Consider the following 20,291-nt stretch of genomic DNA (forward strand, 5'->3'; position numbering starts at 1 on the left):
AGTGGTGATTTCTGAGATTTTGATTTTGGTGTACCCATCACCTGAGTGGTGTACACTGTACCTAATGTGTAGTCTTTTATCCCTCACACCCTCCCAGCCTTTCCCCTGAGTCCTCAAAGCACATTGTATCATTCTTTTTTTTTTTTTTTTTTGAGACAGAGTCTCATTCTGTCACCCAGGCTGGAATGCAGTGGTGCGATCTTGGCTCCCTGCAACCTCCACCTCCCGGGTTCAAGAGATTCTCGTGCCTCAGCCTCTTGAGTAGCTGAGATTACAGGCTCCCACCACCACGCCCGGCTACTTTTTGTATTTTTAGTAGAGACGGGGTTTCACCATGTTGGCCAGGTTGGTCTCGAACTCCTGACCTCACGTTATTCACCTACCTCAGTGGGCTGGGATTACAGGTATGAGCCAGTGTGCCCAGCCCATTCTATCATTCTTATGCCTTTACATCCTCAGAGGTTAGCTCCCATGTGCACGTGTGTGTCTATTTGCACCCTCCCTGCCCCTCCAGTCCCTCCCTCCTGTTGTCCTCTGAGCAGTGTGGCCCACACTCTGCTGGTCAGGGTTCTAGCCTTCTGGCACTTAGCTTGGCCAACAGTGAACCCCCTGGTCAGGAGCCCAGGGCACCCATCCTGGGGATGGGGTCTCCTTCCCAGCTCCAGGCAGCCGTCCTGGGGATGCAAAGCAGTCAGACTTCTGTCGGAAGGGCCCTGTTGGGACATGTCAGAGGCGGGTGCGAGTGAGCTCATCCACGGGCTCACAGGATCCTCCAAAACAAGGAGCCTCCCGCCTCTCACTGGGCAGGACACTTCCATGTCCCTGTGTCCTGGGCACTTGGCCCCTTGACCACCTCTCCCCCTCTGGCTCCCCTGCCTCTCCTCAGAAGCCGTGTGACCTGGGGAAGACCCTGCACCTCTCTGACCATGCGTCTCCTCTGCGGCCAGACCTTGCTCTAAGCCCCTCCATGCTCCAGCATCCTGGGCCCTGGATGCCCTTCTGCCACCCAGTGTGTGACACTGGTAGCCCCTCTACCTGCCCAGTGGCCCTCATGTCCCCTGCCCACTACTTCCTGGTCTCCTCACCCAGACTCCCACCTGCAACCAAAGTCCTGACCTGGCCTCCTGCTGTTGCCAGCTCACCCACCCATACAGCTGCCCAGGCCCTTGACTCTCCTTCCCACCTCTTCTGCCAAGTCAACCCCCCGCCCCCAGCCCTGCAAGCCTGGAGTTCAGCCTCCCTGAGGAGCAGGGCACAAGGCTGTGTGGTGCGGGGCAGGTTGCTCACCCTCTCTGGGCCCCAGTTCTCTCAGCTGCCAGCTGGTTAGAGCAGAAGGGGCCCCGTGCCAGGTGTCAGGCTGGCCAGTTCGACTTCCCCTCCCTCTTACAGCACTGGGATACCCTCAACACCCCCAGCCCCTCAAAGTCGTCTCAGCCTCCTCCTGCCCTAACCACTACCATTGGAGCAGGTATCTCCTAGGCCCCCGTGGGTCATGGATCTCTGGTAGGGTGAATGGCCTGACAAGAGCCTCCGTCAGGGAGAGGCAAGGCTTAGAGAGAGAAGACCAACAGTCCAGAGGCCTGGAGAGGAGGCCATTGCAGGGCCGGGTACAGGACCATGCCGGTGCCATGATGGCTCCGTCCAGCTAAGCAGAGGCTAGAGGAGCTGTCACAGGTTGGGGAACAACGATGACCACTCCCCGGCTATTTGCCTGCCCCAAGCCCCCACACCCCAGTCCAACATTCTGCCACTGCCCTCCCCACTCTCCCCTGTCTGTGTTCCCGGCTGTTCAGTCCACAAATGGGGCCCACGGCCTCCCGGAAACCCTGTACAGGACTCAGAGAGATCTCAGACACCCCTCCTTGAGAGGTTCCACGGTAACTGTGGCTGCAGCCCAGAGAGATGCGGGAGGGCACTGTCCACCCTGATGGTGGCATGGGAGGGGGTAGCATTCCAGGCAGAAGGAACAGCCTCTGGGTTTGGGGGTCCTCTGGCAGACTAGGTAAGAAGGCTGCACAAGGCGGCAAGGGCCTGGCTGGAGTGGCCCGGGTCCTGGCACAGAGATGCAGAGTCTGGTGTTGGGCGGGAGAGCTGTGTGCAGAGGGCGGGGTGGGCAGGCGTTAATGGAGGCCCCCCTCGGCCTTTGATGAGGGCAGCGCCTGCCTGCCTGCCTGGCTAGGGGTTAATTAGCCTTAATCAAGGTGGCACCTCCTTCCTCCACCCTCTCCCTCAGGCCTAGAAGGGAAGAAAGGGAGGGAGGAAGACGAACAGGCGCAGAGAGGACCCACCCTAGCTGAACACATAGCCTCTGTCATCCCTGCCACCACAGCCAGGGTTCCAGCGGGTCACCCACCACCCATCTTGGGGGTGAGGAATGACAACTGACCCAGGACACAGGGGTGAGGTGCTCAGCCAGGAAGGAGCAGATGGATGCCTTGCTCCAGCTTTGTCCCCTTAGCTGGGTCCCATGCCCCTCAAGGCTCTTGGGGGGGGCCTCCTCCTGGAAGCCCTCCTAGATTGATGTTTCCCCTGCGCTGCTCCAGCCCAGCCCTGAGTGTAGGTAACAGGCTCATCTGTTTTCTTTGCTGGACACTCGAGTGCTGAGCAGGCACCAGGTCCCACTCATCGCCCAGCTGGGGATCCTAGGGTAGTGTCCTACCCAGGTGGGCACCTCGCCAGTGGCTCGTTGGATGAACAAGTGAAGCATGTGCCTGCTGTGGAGGGGCTCTTGGCCTAGGGGAGAGGCGGGCAGGAGCTGACACACAGGGGACAGGAGGGGACGGGCTTATGCTGGCCCAGCAGGGCTCCAGCTTCACAGCTGGGGAGTATAGGCTCTAACCCCAACCCACACCTCTGGCTCCAAACCTTGCATCCTTAGTAGGGAGGTTGCCCTGTGAAGGATGTGTGGCACAGGCCTGTAGCGGTGGGGATGTGCCAGCCAGAGGTCCCAGCTCCCGCAAAGGCCGGCCAGTGTGAAAAAGCCTAGTGTCTTCAAAGAACCACCAGGCAGTCAGTCTGGCCCGGATGTGGGGGCAGTGGTCATTCATGCACTCACCAAATGCTTAGTGAGCACCTACTGTATGCTGGAACACACAGCAATGAACTAAAGGGATGAGGCTCCTGCTCTCCTAGTGCTTCCAGTCGGGAGGGGAAGACAGGCAGTAAACAAGTAGACACCCAGGTAAATGTGCGTGTAGTGGTTGGGACAGGTGCTTTGAAGGAGAGACAAGAGGGAGAGGCTGGGTGGCTATGGCAGAGCTCCAAGGGCTGGCTCCACAGAGAACCCAGGGCAGGGAAGGAGCAGACAGCACTTAGAGTCAGGAGCTACACCTGCAGGAGCCAGGGAGCTGCCAAAGGGTTTGGAGCAGGGCAGGACTGGCCAGGTCACCAGTGGCATGGACCAGAGGCCAGGGAGGGGCTGGAGCTGGGGTAGCAGGGGAACGATTAGAGAGCAAGTCTTAGTGACCAGGAGAGGTGGGAGAGGGCTGAGGAAGAACCTCCCAGAACGACCGCTGCCTGCCTTCCACCTGCCCACAGGCTGGTCATAGTGGCGCTCATCGGCGTGAGTGTGGCCTGGATCCCCGTCCTGCAGGGCTCCAACAGCGGGCAACTCTTCATATACATGCAGTCAGTGACCAGCTCCCTGGCCCCACCAGTGACTGCAGTCTTTGTCCTGGGCATCTTCTGGCGACGTGCCAATGAGCAGGTGGGTGTCGGGGGACAGGACTTGGTGGTCTGCTCTCCCTAGGGACATGCCACAGTTTGCTCTTCCCTACTGCCTGTGGGGGGAACCTTGGTCCTCCTCCCATAGCCCCACATGCCCTGTCTCCCTCCTCCCCAGGGGGCCTTCTGGGGCCTGATAGCAGGGCTGGTGGTGGGGGCCACGAGGCTGGTCCTGGAATTCCTGAACCCAGCCCCGCCCTGCGGAGAGCCAGACACGCGGCCGGCCATCCTGGGGAGCATCCACTACCTGCACTTCGCTGTTGCCCTCTTCGTACTTAGCGGTGCTGTTGTGGTGGCTGGAAGCCTGCTGACCCCACCCCCACAGGGTGTCCAGGTGAGCCAGCCCTGACCCCTGACCCTGACCCCTAACAGTTTCTTACTCTGGTCCTATTCTGATCCCCGACCCGTTCTGACTCAGAATTTTCTAGCCCTGGACTCCCTAACCCCATCCCTTTTTGAACTCAGCTGCCATCTTGCCATCCCCAACCTCTGATCCTGTCTGGGTCACCCCTACCCTGCCAGCCTCACCCCATCCCTATCCCCACTGGTTTCTTACAGATTGAGAACCTTACCTGGTGGACCCTGGCTCGGGATCTGCCCTTGGGAACCAAAGCAGGTAAGTGGGTGACCTTAGACACTCCTCCACCTTGACCCTGGGCTGGAGGCAAGGGCACCAGGTGTAGCCTTGTGTCCCACATCTGTCCCTCTCCTTCTGCAATCCCCTCCAGGTGATGGCCAAATGCCCCAGAAACACACTTTCTGGGCCCGTGTCTGTGGCTTCAATGCCATCCTCCTCATGTGTGTCAACATCTTCTTGTACGCCTACTTCGCCTGACACTGCTGCTCTGGGCAGGAAGGCAGGAGCTCCGAGTCCTCAGGTCCACCCTTTTCCCTCATGGGGATCCCGAGGCCCCAAGAGGGGCAGATTCCCCTCACGGCTGCACAGCAGCTCGGTGCCCAAGAACTGGCCAAGCCAGCAAAGCAGGAGCCCTGAAAACTTAGGGGGGAAATGGGAGAAAAACATGTGACATTTCAAAAACAGCGCCAAAGCAGTCATCATTGGAAAGAAAATTAGATTTCTGATGGACATCCTGATGTTGGTTTTACTGTCTTTGTTCTGAATACACAGGCCAGGTCAGGAGCAGTGAGATTTGCCAGCACTCAGGGCTGTAGGGTCTTGGGCCATCTCTGGATAAAGGGAGAGCCCCACATGCCCAGAACAAGGCCTCCCATTAAGGGACTGTAGCCACCTCCAGGGGCTCCTCCCTCCACCCACCTGCTCCCAAATGCCAGAGGGAGCCTCCTTGCCCTCCCTCCCTGCCCACCATCCCCTCAACCATCAGCCTGGCATCCAAAGCCTTTCCAAGTCCCACCTCACTTTTCCCGCTCCCAAAGGTGCCCAGGCTCTGGGCAGGCCCTGCTCATATCCCTGATGGTGGCACATTCTCTGGAGGACCCTCCTGTTCTCAGGTAGGGGCCATGCCCCACCTAGGTAGCTGTCCCATTGGGATCCTGTAGGATCTCTAAAACCCAGCTCTGGCACCAACTTTCTGTCTGGCCTGGAGGTTTCTCAGCCTCCTGAGAGCTCTCCTGGGCCCTGGTCTGGGCAGAACCCGGGCCTAAACAAACAAGAGCCAGGGCAGCCAGGGTCTCTGCGTGGCTGGGCCCAGGGCTTGCCCTCAGAGCTCACCTGTCCAACATGAGAGGAGTGTGCCTCCACCTTCCCTACTGCCAGCCCCTTTTTCAGGGTCTCAGGGCCTCTAGTCCTGTGGTGGGGCACAGGTGTTGGGTGCCCCAGGTGGAGTTGAAGTCATGGGGCTGTTGAGGAGTGGTGTCCACCTGGAGTCTGTCCAGTGAGTTTAGGTCAACAGGTGTGCAGTCTGTCCTTCCAGGTTGAACCACCTCCCAACAGCTCGTACAACTCGAGGGGCCTTTTGAGGGAGGGGCAGGCAGGCCCAGTGGGTGGTCAGCCCAAGGTGAACCCACCCACCATGGCCAGGGTTCCTCAGGTTGAGCCTCCAGTGGGTGAAACCTGGGAGTCCTCAACCTTCCTGGCAGATGGGGCCATTGACCAGAGGAGGTGGGTGGGGCCTCCACAGACTCCGCCCTGTCATGTCACATAGCTGGCAGCCAATGGGAAGCAACCAGCCAGGAAGCCCCAGAGCTACCCTTACAGGGTACCCTTGCTGGGGAGCCTGGGCCATCCCAATTTGTGCAAAGTGGCTGGAGGCAGTTAGGAGCCCACATTCAGTCCAAGGCCGTCCACTGAGCCCCATGTGACTCTGACCGGGCTGGGGGTGTCCATGTCCTCTCTGGACCTCAGTTCCTGTAAAATGGCCCGTCGGCCAGATCGGCCGCTGGGCTGCTCACAGGTGCACGGGCTGCACGTAACTCCGTGGAAAGAAGCCAACACGCCCGCAGGACCGGCCTCGCCACCAGTGGGGGTCTGGGCGCTCCAGGACCTCGATGATGTCGCCACGGCGGAAGCTGAGCTGCGAGGGGTCCTGGGCTGAGAAGTCAAACTGGGCCTGGGCAAAGCAGGCCCCAGGTGACTGCAAGAGGAGGAGGTGGTTAGTAGGGCGCTTTCAGAAGCCCTGCAACCCACCCTCCCTCAGAGGCACCCAAGAGAAGTGATTTGCCACAGGTGAGGAGGGGTCTGGGGCAGCACTGAAGTTGAACTTTAAGTCCAGATCAGTGGTGATGCCACCACTGGGCCTCCTGCTGCCCACACCCCTGCCTGTCTGCTGTGCAGATGCTGCATCTACCTAGAACACGGCTTTCCCAGCCGCCCAGCTGGGATCATAGGGCTGGTGGGCCAGGGGACCTGAGTCCTGGTCCTTAGTGTGGGATTTTGGTTAGGTCCCTGCTTTTCTTGGGATCTTATTTCCCTGACTCTGCAGTAGCCATGGTAGCTTCTGACTCCAGGTCACAAAGCCATGAGAATGGGCCTTATAAACTGTAAAGTGATATGCAGCTAAGAGCCATGTTTACTGTTTTTACCCTTGGTCAGCCACTGAGGGAGAGAATTGTCACTTTGAGCTCTCAGGCCTGGGTTCCAGTCCTATCCATGCCCCATGTGTGATGCTGGGTAGGTCCCTGCCCTTTGTGGAACTCAGTTTCCCCACCTGTGTGTGGCAGCTGGACAGGAGCTCTCTGCAGCACGTCTGCCTGGCACTGTGACTATTCCACCCAGCACCCTGGCCCTGCCTGCCCACCAGGATCTCAGCTCTGAACCTGCAGAATCTCATCCAGGGCAGGTGATAGGATCAGCAGAGAAGCTGTAATTAGCAACTGTCTGCCCAGGAAGGAGGAGGCGTCATGGGTCCCAGGGGCCTGAGGCAGCTCTGGAGTCGAGCCACAGGGTAGGTGACCCCATGGCCTGGGCCAGAGCGAGGTGGTGGGTGTAGGGGAACTCTCAGTTGCCCCTGCCCCAGCTCCGTCCTGGCTTCCTCACACTCTCCCAGGGCAGAGCTGGTTCAGGCGGTGAACAGGAAGGAGGATGGAGATCTGGCAGGCAGGGGCCCAGCTGGAGAGAAAAGTCCCCTGAGGCTGGGAGCTCACAGTGACCTGGACACTTGGTCAGGCAGGGAAGGCCAACAGAGGAGAAACTAGTGGGGGTCTCTCAAGGCACTGTTTGACTCTCCTGGCATATCAGACCCCAGGGCTCATCCTATTGAACAGAGGGGACACTGAGGGGATGAACTGGCCTCTGATCACATGCAAAGGTGGCAGGGGGCGGGTGCTGGGAACAAGACATGGCTGGAGCTTCTTTGCAGCGGTTATCAGCTTCTCCCCAGGCCTTGGCCACACTCCCCATCTCCTCTGCAGAGCCCAAGTTCAAGTGTCCCAGGGTCTTGACCTCCAGCCCCAGGCCTTGCCAGCATCCCCGCTCCTGAAGAAAACAGCCTGTTGGGGTTGATAACCCCAGTGGCTACTGTCGGCATCCTAATCAGCTTCAGAGCTGGCCCTTGGGGCCGCCTGATGAAAGGGCTGGCTGGCAAATTGCTGTTATTGCGAGGTCAAGGGGTGGACGACCCCCACCCCCCACCCCGTGGCTAGCCAGGACCTCGCCCACGAGCACTCACGCTGCCCCACACCCAAGGTCAACTTTTCTGCGAGCAGAAACCAGGACTGAGCCTACTGAGTAAGTGTCCTTGGATGTGTCACTGCACTCTCTGAGCCTTGGTTTCCTCATCTATATAATGGGCACGATGAGGCTCCCAGAGTATAGAGACCAGTTCAGTGCATGGTACGCAGTACACTCAGCGGGGGTCTCTACCTTCCTGCACTCGATGAACATTTATTGAGCACCTACTGTGTGCCACACACTATTCTAGGAGCTGAGAACAAGCTAGACAGTTTGTCCCCATGGGATTCTCCTTCTGTCCCTTGCTTTTCTTTCCCTCTTCTCCTTTCCCACCCCTGCAAGTCTCACCACAGCCACCACCAGTATATAACTTTGAGGCCTGGGCTGGACACCTCTTACAACACCAGGCTGCTGGGGAAGGGAGACCAGGCCTGTGCTTGGCTTCCATGTCAGCATTTCCCCTGCTGCAGATGGCAGGAGACGCAGAGAGGCTCCCACAGGCCAGCCCCCACCCGCCCCTACCTTGAGCAAGGGATCCTCGTCGCGCAGGAAGATCTGCCGCTTCTTGGCGATGGTGGTGGTGCGGTAGAAGTCGACCAGCTCGTTGAGGGAGTTGAACTTCTCCTCCCACAAAAAGTACTTCCCAGAGGCCTCACGCAGCACCTTGAAGTGCTGCACCTGGTCTCCATAGCTAGGGGAAAGGACATGGAGCCACCTCAGATGGTGGCCGTCCCAGCCTGGCATGGTCCCAGGGGCTCCCGTCTCACTTCCACCTGGAACCAGCCTGTCTCAGGGTGGGACCTGGAGTCAGATAAGGTGCAAGTGGGAGAGGCCGCACTGAGCCAGCTCCCCATGGGGTCTGGGGAGTCCCATCTGGCGGTGGAATGTGGGGTTAAGGGTGTGGGCTCTGAACCAGGCCACTTTCTCACTGTGTGACCTCATGCAAGTCTCTTAACTTCTCTGAAGCTCAGTTTCCTCATAATGATAACATCTCCATTATGGGTAAGTGCACAGTGGCTGGCATATTGGCAACGTGAAATAGGTACCTCTGAGTGCGTCGTGATCAGAGAGCGTCTCCACATCTTTTCGCCATTCCCCTCAGCTTGGACCTTCTCCCTGCTCCCCTGCTCCTCCCAGTCCCCATGGTCCCTTGGGGAGCAAGTCCTAGACTCATCCTGACTCAGACCAAAGCCTACTGCTATGAGAGGAGCTCAGACCTGTTGGATGTCTCATGTCCTCCCCCTCCCACGAACCTTCTATGGCTTCTCCCTTGGCCTCAGGGTAAATTCTCAACACCTCAGACTCAAGATCCGGCTCTACTTACATGTCCAGCTTCATTTACTTTATATCCTCTCCGATGAAGCAAACAGGCCCCTTTCTCTCTTATTCCCAGTCTGTGCCCAGACTTCCAGTCCACTACTGCCAAATCACCCCAAGTACCTTCTGGCCCAGTGGAGGAGAGAGCCTGCTCTTTCAAACTGGCCAGAGGCAGAGCCTGTCCTGGCTGGGACCAGGCAGAGGGACCTAACTGGAGCCTCTCACACTCGGCATGTCTCACCCGGGACAGGCTGCGTGGGGCTGGGACTGGAGGTGGTGCGGCTGTGGGTCAAGATCATGGCAGAAATGACTACGGCGCTGCCCTGCTGTGCTGCGGGGGTGGCTGGCCTGCCTCACGGCCCAGGAGGAGCAAGTTGGGCCCTGTGTTTTAGTTTCTCCACCCGTCATCCCTGGGGTGGCTTGCTGCTTTATTGATGTTTTAAGATGAAAGATTTCAGATAAAGATATGTTCAAGGCCGGGCAAGGTGGCTCACGCCTATAATCCCAGCACTTTGAGAGGCCGAGGCGGGCAGATCACGAGGTCAGGAGATCAAAACCTTCCTGGCTAACACGGTGAAACCCTGTCTCTACTAAAAATACAAAAAAAAAAAATTAGCCAGGTGTGGTGGCGGGCGCCTGTAGTCCCAGCTACTCCAGAGGCTGAGGCAGGAGAATGGCGTGAACCCAGGAGGTGGATCTTGCAGTGAGCCGCACCACTGCACTCCAGCCTGGGTGACAGAGCGAGACTCTATCTCAAAAAAAAAATAAAAAAGATGTGCTCAAGGTTCACACCCTCTGGTCTGTATGAGGCGTAGGGCAAAATGGGATTCCCCCTACTCCATTCCAGTCAAGGGGTCCAAACCACTTCTAAACACACTTCCAGGCATTTGCACACAGTGTGTCCTCCAGCTGCAAGGAATTTTTCTTGAACTCCTCATACCTCAGTGGGGAAACTGAGGCCCTGAGTGCAGCCACGACCTGCCCAGAGCCACAGCTGCAAGAAAAGGTCAGAGCTGGGGCCACATCTGAGTTCACACATATAAAATGTTGCCTAGTGTCCTCCCGATTGGTTATTATCACAAAACAATAGCAATAATAATTATTCCAATTATGATATTACTGTTGTCCCAGATCTCATCATTCCAAGTCCATTTCTACTCTGCCATGTTGCTACCTGGGCTGTGCCCCCTAGGAGACCCTCCCTCCCTGCCTCGTCCTCTCTGCCTGGTCAAACCTTAGCTACCCTTCCCAGCTCTATAGCCAGCCTGCCTGGACTTACACCCCAGCCCCCTCTCTGGGCCTCCGCGTCCTGGCCTGCCAAATGTGGGCATTAGTGCACTACTCTCAAGGGAATTGAGAGGCCTGGGACGCTGGGGGCTGTGCGGGTGCTGCCAACAGAGCCGCCCTAGGCCCACCTGGCTGGGCTAGGGGCTGTGGGGAGAACATAGAACAGTCCCAGCTCCCAACCAGAAAGAAGACAGTTTAGGACCCCGAGGGAGGGCACCTGTTCAGGTGGCTGGCACAGCTGATAGCTGGGAAAGCCTGGGACCCTGTGAGTGGGGTGAGGCAGGGTAGGGGCACAGGATGGCCACTGGGAGGTAGATGGCCCCTCAGCCTCCTGAGCCACAGGCTAGGGATCTTTTTGTTCACATTTGGGCTAAATGAGATCCAACCACCAGTCCAAAGCACTTGATAACTTGATGGTACACATGCGCGCGCACACACACACACACACACACACACACACACACGCCTCCTGGGGTGTAAATTAAAATCTGGTTAAACAATTTGGTTGCAATACATTTGCAAGCTGGGATTCACCCACAGCCTGAATTCCTTCAGGTCTATGGTTATCCTGAACAAGAGGGTGGTGTCTGTCACCCCAGCTGCCCGGATCTGCTGCTCCATCTGTCCTATCCCCGCCTGTGGTTTAGTTTCTCTACCAGTCATCCCTGGGGCGGCTTACTTCCTTATTGATGTTTTAAGATTAAAGATTTAAGATACAGATGTGTTCAAGGTTCCCACCCTCTGGTCTGTATGAGGCATAGGGCAAAATGGGATTCCCCCTACTCCATCACAGTCAAGGGGTCCAAACCACTTCTCTCTTTTTTTTTTTTTTTTGAGACGGAGTCTCGGTCTGTTGCCCAGGCTGGAGTGCAATGGCGAAATCTCGGCTCACTGCAACCTCTGCCTCCTGGGTTCATGCGATTCTCTCGCCTCAGCCTCCCAAGTAGCTGGGATTACAGGCACCCGCCACCACACCTAGCTAATTTTTGTATTTTTAATAGAAACGGGGTTTCACCAAGTTGGACTGGCTGGTCTCAAACTCCTGACCTCAGGTGATCCGCCCACCTCGGCCTCCCAAAGTGCTGGGATTACAGGCGTGAGCAACCGTGCCCAGCCCCAAACCACTTCTAAATACACCTCCAGGCATTTGCACACAGTATTTCCTCCAACTGGAAGGAATTTTTCTTGAACTCCTACTCATGCCTCAAGGCCCAGGTAAAATGGCCCATCCTCTGAGAGCTGCATCAGATCCCATCACGCAGAGTCAGGGCCTTCTTGGGTCCCTCAGCCCCTCTCACACCCTTCTTGTAACTTGCTATTCATAATGATTTGCATATGAGACACTAAAAAGGCAGGGAGGCAGGAGTGGGCCGTGAAGGTCCTGGGACTCAGCGAACACAGCATCACTGCCCAGGCCTTAGGTCCTCATTGCGATGCTTTGTTCTTGAAACCCTCTTCTGTTGGTTCTGAACTGGGATGGCAGCCCGCCAGGTGTTCTGACCCTGAACCCAGGCTCTGGTAGCCGACCCATTGCTCTAAGATGCATCCAGCCCTCAGGGTCACAAAGCCAGAAGGGGAGCCAGTTCTCCCCATGAGAAGAGAGGCTCTCGACAGGTGGAACAATGGTCCCCAAACCTCAGACAAAGGTGCTCACGTGCCGTCAGAGGACCTCGTTCCCAGTGACTCAGCCACTTGTGTTGCCAGCTGTGGGACATATGTGCCCATTTGCTCGTGACGCGGAGGTGGGTGTGCAGGCAGATGGATGTCTCCCGCCCTGTCTGGCCTGCCGAAGCCTCCCAGAGGCTTCCGAGAGGCAGCCTCTGAGCCCCATGACTCCCTAGTGCCACGTGCTAACCAGCCCAGGGTTTACTGGACTTTGGTCGTGGTGCCCGGGGAGGAGCAGTGCTTCAAGAAGTGGAGTGACAGTGACGCACAGCTGGGCAGGCGAGAAGCCTGGAGACAAGAATCCCAATGGCTCCACCTCTGGGGCACCGGGTACCCAGGCAGAAGGCCCTGACTCTCTTGGCCCCGAGGAAGGGCTTGCATACAGGTGGCCTCACTCCTCTGAGTGAGGGGACAGAACGGGTGTGGTGGGTTTGAAAAGGATTTCAACCCCAAACAACCACAACTTTGAATTTTATGGTATTTGTTTTTGTTTGCTTGTTTGTTTTTGAGAGGGGGTCTTGCTCTGACGCCAGGCTGGAATGCAGTGGTACCGGCTCACTGCAACCTCCACCTCTGGGTTCTAGCTATTCTCCTGCCTCAGGTTTCTGAGTAGCTGGGATTACAGACGCCCACCACCACGCCTGGCTAATTTTTGTATTTTTAGTAGAGATGGGGTTTCACCAAGTTGGCCAGGGTGGTCTCGATCTCCTGACCTCGTGATCCACCTGCCTTAGCCTCCCAAAGTACTGGGATTACAGGCGTGAGCCACCATGCCCAGTTAAATTTTATGGTATTTGAAGGTCATCTTTAGATACTTGGAAAGTTATCTGGAGCAGTTCTCTGACCATGTAGTAGAGTCAGGGAGTGGAGAACAGGAGATAAGAGAAAGGGAGCCAGGGACCCAGGGATTCTACGGCTTTCCAACCTGGGAATTGAAGAATTCTCAAATCTGGAAACGTGCATGTGCCAGTCCCTACCTAGTCTGTGTGTGGCACACACGAGGTGCTCAGCAAATGGCAAATCTTGTCCCTACTCCCACCTGGTCCAAACGTCCTGCTTTACAGCAGAGGACAGTGAGGCTTGGGTGCAGCCCCTCCTGCTGAGCCAGTCCCTGCCTGAGGCCAAGCGGTGCTGTCTCCATCTCACAGCCCAGCACCCCAGCAGTCACTCCCTCTCCCAGCCTGGCCCTTTTCCCCAACGTGATTGGGCTCTTGCTCATGGCCCTCACCAGGAATAATGCCTTTTCCCTTTTCTCTGTCTAGTCTTGGCCTTAGCCATCCTTCAAGGCCCAGGTTCAGGAACTGAATCTGAGTCCAGATGGCCCCGGAACGAGGAGGGCTGGATCCAGTGCAGCCAGCTCTGCGGCATGAGCCTCCCAGAGCCAGAGGAGGGAGAGGGCACTGGGATTGTGGGCCTGAGTTGGTGAGAGGAGAGGCTGCTGGAGCCATTCACTCCAGTGGGCAGTGCCTGGGGTGTGAGAGCGTCTTCATTATGTCTGAGCGTGCATTCCTGGGATGCTTGCGTGTGTGTGTCTGTGCGTGTCTCCCACTCTGTGGAGTGACTGCTATGTGTGAGTCTCTCACTGAGCAATCATGGGTGTCTTTGTCTCTTTGTGTGACCCCTACTTCCACCTACCCAGGGGAACAAGGGGCTAGGCTGGCCCCTGGGCTGTCAGAAAAGCCCCAAGGACCAAGTCAGGCCTAATGCTGGCAGCAGCCAGTCCTGCCCAGCGAGTTTTTCTGGCCTGGTGGCAGCAGCAGCAGCAGCAGCAAAGGTAACAGTGTCAGCCCGGAGAGGAAAAACAAGGCTGGGGTGGGGGCAGGAGCCCTAGGACCCCCCCCACCCCGCCAACCACACCAACCAGGGCTTGTAGACCTGTGGGCCCACCTGGATGCTAACTGCCTGCTGGGTGATCTCCATCAGGCATGGCCCCTCTCTGGCCTCAGTTTGCCCATCTGTGAAAAGGAGGGGTGGAACAACCTGTCCGGCAGCAGACAGGAACCAGAGTCAAGCTGACCTTGGGAGGGGCAGGACACGGGTGCAGACAGACTCCTGCTGGGTCTTCGGAGCTCAGGGAGGGTGGGTGGAGGACAGACCAGATCTGTCAGGGCACAGAGGTCGGTGGGCACCAGCTCTAAGTTCCTTGCTGTGTGACCTTGGAGAAGTTGCTGCACCTCTCCAGGCTTCAGTTTCCTTTACCTGCAAGCTGGGCTTCTGGGGATCATGCAGGTTTCCTCACTTCCTCCCTGTCCTTGCCTGCAGCCAGTCCCTTCCTCCTAAAATTGCACCCCCCCTCCACCCCTTCCCTGCTTCGTTTTCTCCAAAGCCTTGGTCATTGTGTAAGATTTTATATAATTTTCTAATCACTTACTATCTGTCACCCAGTAGCACATGGGCACTTGAGGGACAGAGAGCTTTGTCCTATTTTGTTGGTGGCTGAATCCCCAGGCCCTGGGACAGGGCTGGCACACAGCAGGGGCTCAGTGACCAGATGGGCAGGGCAAACACATGTGCATTGACTCCAGGGTACCTCTGGCTAGAAAGGAGGCAAATATGTCACTTGGAGACAAACTGTCATTTACGGCAGAAGAGTCCACAGTAACTTGGATAGGAGTGTGGGGCAAAAGGTAGGCAGCCCAGACATTGCACGCCAGCCTTGGCCCCTGGCCCGCCGCCCGCCAGCTCAGACATGCTCCCCGGAGGAGGAGGGGGACAGCCCTTTGTAAACTCGTAAAGGGCAGCTAGCCGTGGCCACGGTTGCTCTGGGAGGCAGCATGAGGCCCATAAACCCCACCTCTGACAGCTTTACGGGGCTTGGTGTTAGTATGCCAGAGATGCCATACATAGTGGCATCAGAGTTCACAAGCACCAACCAGCAAGGGCGGAAGAGCTCTTACACACAAATCTGCCAGGTTGTCATTTTCCTAGATGGCCATTGGGTCACCCAGTTTCCCTGCATCTGGGTTCCCTGCCTCCCTGTGCTGCTGCCTCTTCTCTAAGAGTGTTGGATTCATGGGCAGGGGGTGGGGGGCAGTCTTCCAGGCCAGAAGGGCCTGCCTAATTCCTCCCCAGCTTGGTGTGCAGTCCTTGAGGGCTTAATATAATTATGATAACTGGCACTTATCATGTGCCAGTCATCATACAAAACATGTTACATAGCTGTCCATTTTATAAATGAGGAAACTGAGGCTCAGTGGGGTAACTTGCCCAGGATTATACAGCGAGAAGCCAGCAGGTGTCAGAGCTGACTGTTGCTCAAAATACCATGCTCTTAGCCACATGCCCCATTTAAGCCTCAGCTTCCAACTCTGACCCCTGCTTGGTGGTTGTCCAAGGACCACTGAGAGGCCCCATGACAGATGATGGACAGTGGGAGCAGGACCCAGGAGCCTGGGCCCAGTCAGGAAGAAACCAAGGGTCAAGGGCGCCACCTGTTGGTGCTGTGTGCAAACCACAGCCAGCCAAGCCCAGGAAGCCCCTGACAGTTTTGACCTGGGCACACTTGGCCAGTGTGCCTTGGAGAAAGGGTTGGGGGGCACACGCCAGGATTTCTCTGAGGGTCGCTTCCAGATCCCTTCCCAGGAAACACCGGTGCTAGCTCGCCTGCTCAAGAACTCCCTAAAACTGTTCATCTTCCCACCTGGTCAGAAAACACGTGCTATGCAAACACACCCCTCATTTCCCCACCTCCAGATCTCTGCTCACGCTGTTTCCTGTGCCTGGCATATCATCTACTCTCCTTGTACACCAAACTCCTACTCATGCTTTAGAGCCCAACTCAGATGTCACTTCCTCCCTGGTGCCTACACTATGTGGAATGTACCCACTGTCATTGAATTTCATTTATTCATTTGCTCATCATAGAGACCCCTGGGCCAGGCTGTGACCATTTCCCCTTCACATGCCTCTGGTTTGTCTTCTGTTCCAGTCCTGCCTTGTGGTTCTCACACTGCTGATGCTCAGTAAATGCGTACTGAACAAACTCACAAGGCTGGAGTGTTCAGGTCTGATCATGTGCGTGTGCGCAGGTGGCTGCACTTACAGAGAGACGCCTGAAGAGGGCAGCACACTGGGGCGCTAACTTGGAGGGTGAGGCCGCGTGATTTGCTAGAGGAGGAAGCGGAGGGCGGAGGGAGAGCGGAGGAAGGGCCAGCCCCTCCCCCTCAACTCGGGCTCCAGACGTAGTTTGAGTCCCCTGTGCTCCCACTTTGCTGGGTGACCTTGGGCTTTGGGGTTGGTTCCAGGAGCCACTCAGCCAGGCCAGCCCGCCTGGCGGACGCCACTCCCAGGAGATGACCAGACCCTGGACAGCCGACACTTGGAAGACTGCCACGTCCTGCCTCTGTAGGAGCCGCAGCTCCCCGGGGCTGCAGGGAAGTGGGGGCTGGGCTGGGGGCTGGGAGGTGAGCCCGCGGGGACTCTAGGCTCCAGGTGCCCACACCATCGCGGGGCTGGGCAGTCAGGGCCACGTACGCACAGTAACCCCCCAACACACACACACACACACACACACACACACACACACACACACACACGCTGATAGCACTCGCATTTTTAAGATGGGGAAATAGAGGCTCAAAGGGGGCATGTGCCCTTCCTGCCCCTCAGGATCACCAGCCTGCCCCCAGGAGAAAAGGGAAGGGAACAAGGCTGATGGCTGGTTCCACAAATTGGGGGCCCGGGCTCAGGGTGCGGGGCCTGTGACCCGTAACACCGTAACACGTAGGATCTGCCTCCCTGATTTGTCCCCTCCAAATCTCACCTTGAAATGTGACACCCAGTGTTAGAAGTGGGGCCTGGTGGGGGGTGTTGGGTCATGGGACAGACCCTCATCAGTGGCTCTTTGCAGTAATGAATGAGGTCTGGTTGTTGAAAAGAGCCTGGCACCTCCCTCCCCGACTTGCCCCCATCTCGCCATGTGACGCGCCATGCATAAAAGCTTCCTGAGGCCTCACCAGAGTCACATGCCAATGCCATGCTTCCTATACAGCCTGCAGAACACCAAGTCAAATAAACGCCTTTTCTTTATAAACTACCCAGCCTCACGTGTTCCTTTATCCCAACAATAAAGGGACGAACACACCCCTGGAGCCACCTTCCTGACCATAGGCTTCTACCCCTTGCAGGTTCCTCCAGGCCCAAGGGAGCTTGCCACCCTGCAGGGCTAGCAGCAGATGTGCTGATCCCACACAGTGAACAGCTTGAGCTTGTTTCGAAACGGACTGGCTGAACACATGGGAGCCACAGGGACCCGGCAGAGCCTGGAAAGCATCAGGTGGGGATGCTTTTCCCCCAGCAGGAGCCCTCATGGGGCCTCATGGCCCAGCCTGTCTGAAGTCTGCCTTTGTCTGCTTCTTGCGGATCCCCTGACCCCAAGCCCCATCAAGCTTGCATCTCCACACCCAGCCCCAGTGTTAGCTGTCAACCCAGGCCTGTGTTTCTTTGTCCTTTATTTTTATTTTTATTTTTAGAAACAGAGTCTTACTCCACCACCCAGGCTGGAGTGCAGTGGCACAGTCTTGGCTCGTGGCAGCCTCTGCCTCCCAGGTTCAAATGATACTCATGTCTCAGCCTTCCCAGTAGCTGGGATTACAGGTGTTCGCCACCATGCCTGGCTAATTTTTATATTTTTAGTAGATATGGGTTTTCAGCATGATGGCCAGGCTGGTCTCAAACTCCTGACCTCAAGTGATCTGCCCACCTTGGCCTCCCGAAGTGCTGGGAATACAGGTGTGAGCCACCACACCTGGCCTTCTTCATCCTTTAGGAGATCATGAGAGGCCACGCTGCCCTCCTCTGGGGCCACCCCTTCCTTCATCCCTTCCTCCCAGCTGGCCTCTTTGCCACCCCAGTGCTAGCTCTGCTGGTGGCAGTAAGAGCAGGCACGGTAAGCGCCTCCTCCGTTCTGGGCTCTGTGCCCACAGCAGCCCTGAGAGCTGGTATTGCTGGTGGTCCCCCCGCACACCTCCACGCCTGGGCCCAGTCATTTCTCTGTGTCCCCTCAGCCCCTACCCGTACAGTCCCAGAGGCCATCATCTCCCTCCTGGCTCCCCACAGGCCTCCCTGCCACCACACTCTTCCCCCAACAGTTCTTTCTCCTCACAGCAGTCAGAGTCATCTGCTAAAAATGGAGTCCAATTACATCTCTCCCCTGCTCGAGACCCTCCATGGCTCCCTATTGCTCTCAGAGAAAACCCCACCTCCTTTCAGGCCCTCCGTGATCACTGGATGTGGGTGGAACTCCAGCCCCTGCCCTTCGCTCACTCTGCTCCAGCCACGTCACCTCCTCCGGGTTCCTGCACACCCCAAGCGCATTCCCACCTCAGGGTCTTTACAAATGCTAATCCCTCTGCCTGGAAGCCTCTCCTCCCAGGTCCTCCTCATTCCTGGGCACCTGGGAAGCCTCCACCTGCTAGTTCAGATCTTTGCTGCGATGCCACCTCCTCAGAGAGCCCTTTCCTGACCACGTTGGCTCATTCCGTATTTACATGTTTTCTTGTTCACTCACTAAGACTGAAACCCACGACAGCAGCAACTTTGCTTTTTCCCACGTGGTTTCCCCAGCCCCTAGAGCATCCTGGCACATGGCACGTAGTCAGTAAATATTCCTTGAATTAAAGCATCTAGATGCTACCAGGGCCTAACAGTGGGAAGGACAGAGATCAGCCGGGAGTCTGACCCTGTCTCCCCCCACCCCCATTCCTGCTGCTACCTTCCAGCCTGGATTCCTCGATCACCCCAGGGTGGCCCTTTGGGATTGGGTCCTGTGCTGCCCAGAGGCTGCCACACCACGGCTGAGGGCCGCCCTAATACAATACCAGATGTTCCCCAGCACGGCCACCCTGCCTCCATGCCAGGAACTATTCTAATTGCTTTAAATATACTAACTTGTTTTTTCCATGCAATAGCCTATTTTACATGTGAAGAAACAGGCACAGAGAAGGTAAATGACTTGCCCAAGCTCACACAGCCAGGAAGTGGCAGAACCAGCATTCCAACCCAGGCAGCCTGGCCTCAGGATGCATCTTCCCAACTAGATCACATAGAGTGGGACCCTGTCCGGAGCACATCCTGGACACCCGTCCTGGGCACTTCAGCACTCTCCTGCCCTCAGTCTCTTGCCACACCACCACCCTGGACATCGCCCTCTCCTGATGAAGAACCTATGATGGCTCCTATGTTCGTAGAAGCCTGGACCTTCAGCCTGGCACTTGAGGCCTTCCACAGCTGGCCTGAGCCTGCTTTCCCGACACACCCCAATGCTCTGGGCTGCACCCTGGGGTGCCCAGACCATCACCTGTGTCCAGGCCTCTGCCCGGGCTGCTCCCTCTGCAGGAATGCCATTCCTCCACCCTCATTCCGTGAGCCCGTCCCGGGCCCCAAGGCTCAGCTCAGATGCTGCCCATCCCCTGCCCACCCTCCTCTGCACACACCCCCAAGGGCCAGAGCTCACTTCACAGAGACGGAGAACTCCCCTGGGGAGCTCTCACTCTCCCGGATCAGGAAGGCTCCCAGATGGTTCCGCTTCATCAGAATCTCTTCAGCCAGCTGCCGGGAAATCCTGCCCGAGTACCACCTGTGGAGAGAGGGAGCCGGTGAAGGCAGCGGGAGATCAGGCTCTCAGCCAGCCTCCCACCCCGTGCCAGGTGTTCAGTGTCTGAGACAAGGGAGATGTGATTGTACCCGTTTTACAGATGGGAAAACTGAGGCACAGAGAGGTGAAGCAATACATCCAAAATCACACAGCAGAGGCAGGCAGGAGCTGGAACACAATCCCAGCATTTTAGCTCCTAAGGCCAGCCTATCTAACCATGCCAGCAAACACACACCCTTATGAAAACAGAAAAGTCACACTCCAGTGAGCCACAACCCAGCCAACCTCAGTCTAACTTTCCCTTTGAGATGGTAGATTCTTTAAAGTCAAAATGCAAATCAGGCTTGGTGGTGCATGACTGTAGTCTGGCTACTCGGGAGGCTGAGATGGGAGGATCACTTGAGTCCAAGACTTTGAGACCAGCCTGGGGAATAGAGCCCCCCGCAACCCCGTTCCTAAAAAAAAAAACTTTGGGCTGGGCGCGGTGGCTCATGCCTGTAATATCAGCACTTTGGGAGGCTGAGGCGGGCGGATCACAAGGTCAGGAGATCGAGACCATCCTGGCTAACACGGTGAAACCCTGTCTCTACTAAAAATACAAAAATTAACAGGGCGTGG

General features: G+C 56.9%; 2 protein-coding genes across 7 annotated transcripts in view; one reads left to right on the forward strand and one right to left on the reverse strand.

The window, feature by feature from the left end:
- Positions 1-4,809, forward strand: part of SLC5A10 (solute carrier family 5 (sodium/sugar cotransporter), member 10) — an 81,704-nt gene extending 76,895 nt beyond the window's left edge. For all 4 annotated transcript variants that reach the window (XM_011973429.1, XM_011973430.1, XM_011973433.1 and 1 more), the window contains 4 exons: positions 3,538-3,706; positions 3,842-4,057; positions 4,282-4,339; positions 4,452-4,809. In XM_011973429.1, the coding sequence (XP_011828819.1) occupies positions 3,538-3,706; positions 3,842-4,057; positions 4,282-4,339; positions 4,452-4,558 (550 nt within the window). In that variant the 3' untranslated portion in view covers positions 4,559-4,809. The remainder of the gene's footprint in view (positions 1-3,537; positions 3,707-3,841; positions 4,058-4,281; positions 4,340-4,451) is intronic.
- Positions 4,783-20,291, reverse strand: part of GRAP (GRB2-related adaptor protein) — a 26,199-nt gene continuing 10,690 nt past the window's right edge. For 2 of the 3 annotated variants that reach the window (XM_011973425.1, XM_011973426.1), the window contains exons 3-5: positions 19,533-19,655; positions 8,333-8,501; positions 4,783-6,275 (exon numbers count right to left, since the gene is read on the reverse strand). In XM_011973425.1, coding sequence (XP_011828815.1) covers positions 6,090-6,275; positions 8,333-8,501; positions 19,533-19,655 — 478 coding nt within the window. In that variant the 3' untranslated portion in view covers positions 4,783-6,089. The remainder of the gene's footprint in view (positions 6,276-8,332; positions 8,502-19,532; positions 19,656-20,291) is intronic. The other variant, XM_011973427.1, reaches the window with a different exon arrangement.

This window comes from Mandrillus leucophaeus, unplaced genomic scaffold (assembly GCF_000951045.1).
Source record: "Mandrillus leucophaeus isolate KB7577 unplaced genomic scaffold, Mleu.le_1.0 Scaffold1372, whole genome shotgun sequence".
Classification (NCBI taxonomy): Eukaryota; Metazoa; Chordata; class Mammalia; order Primates; family Cercopithecidae; genus Mandrillus; species Mandrillus leucophaeus.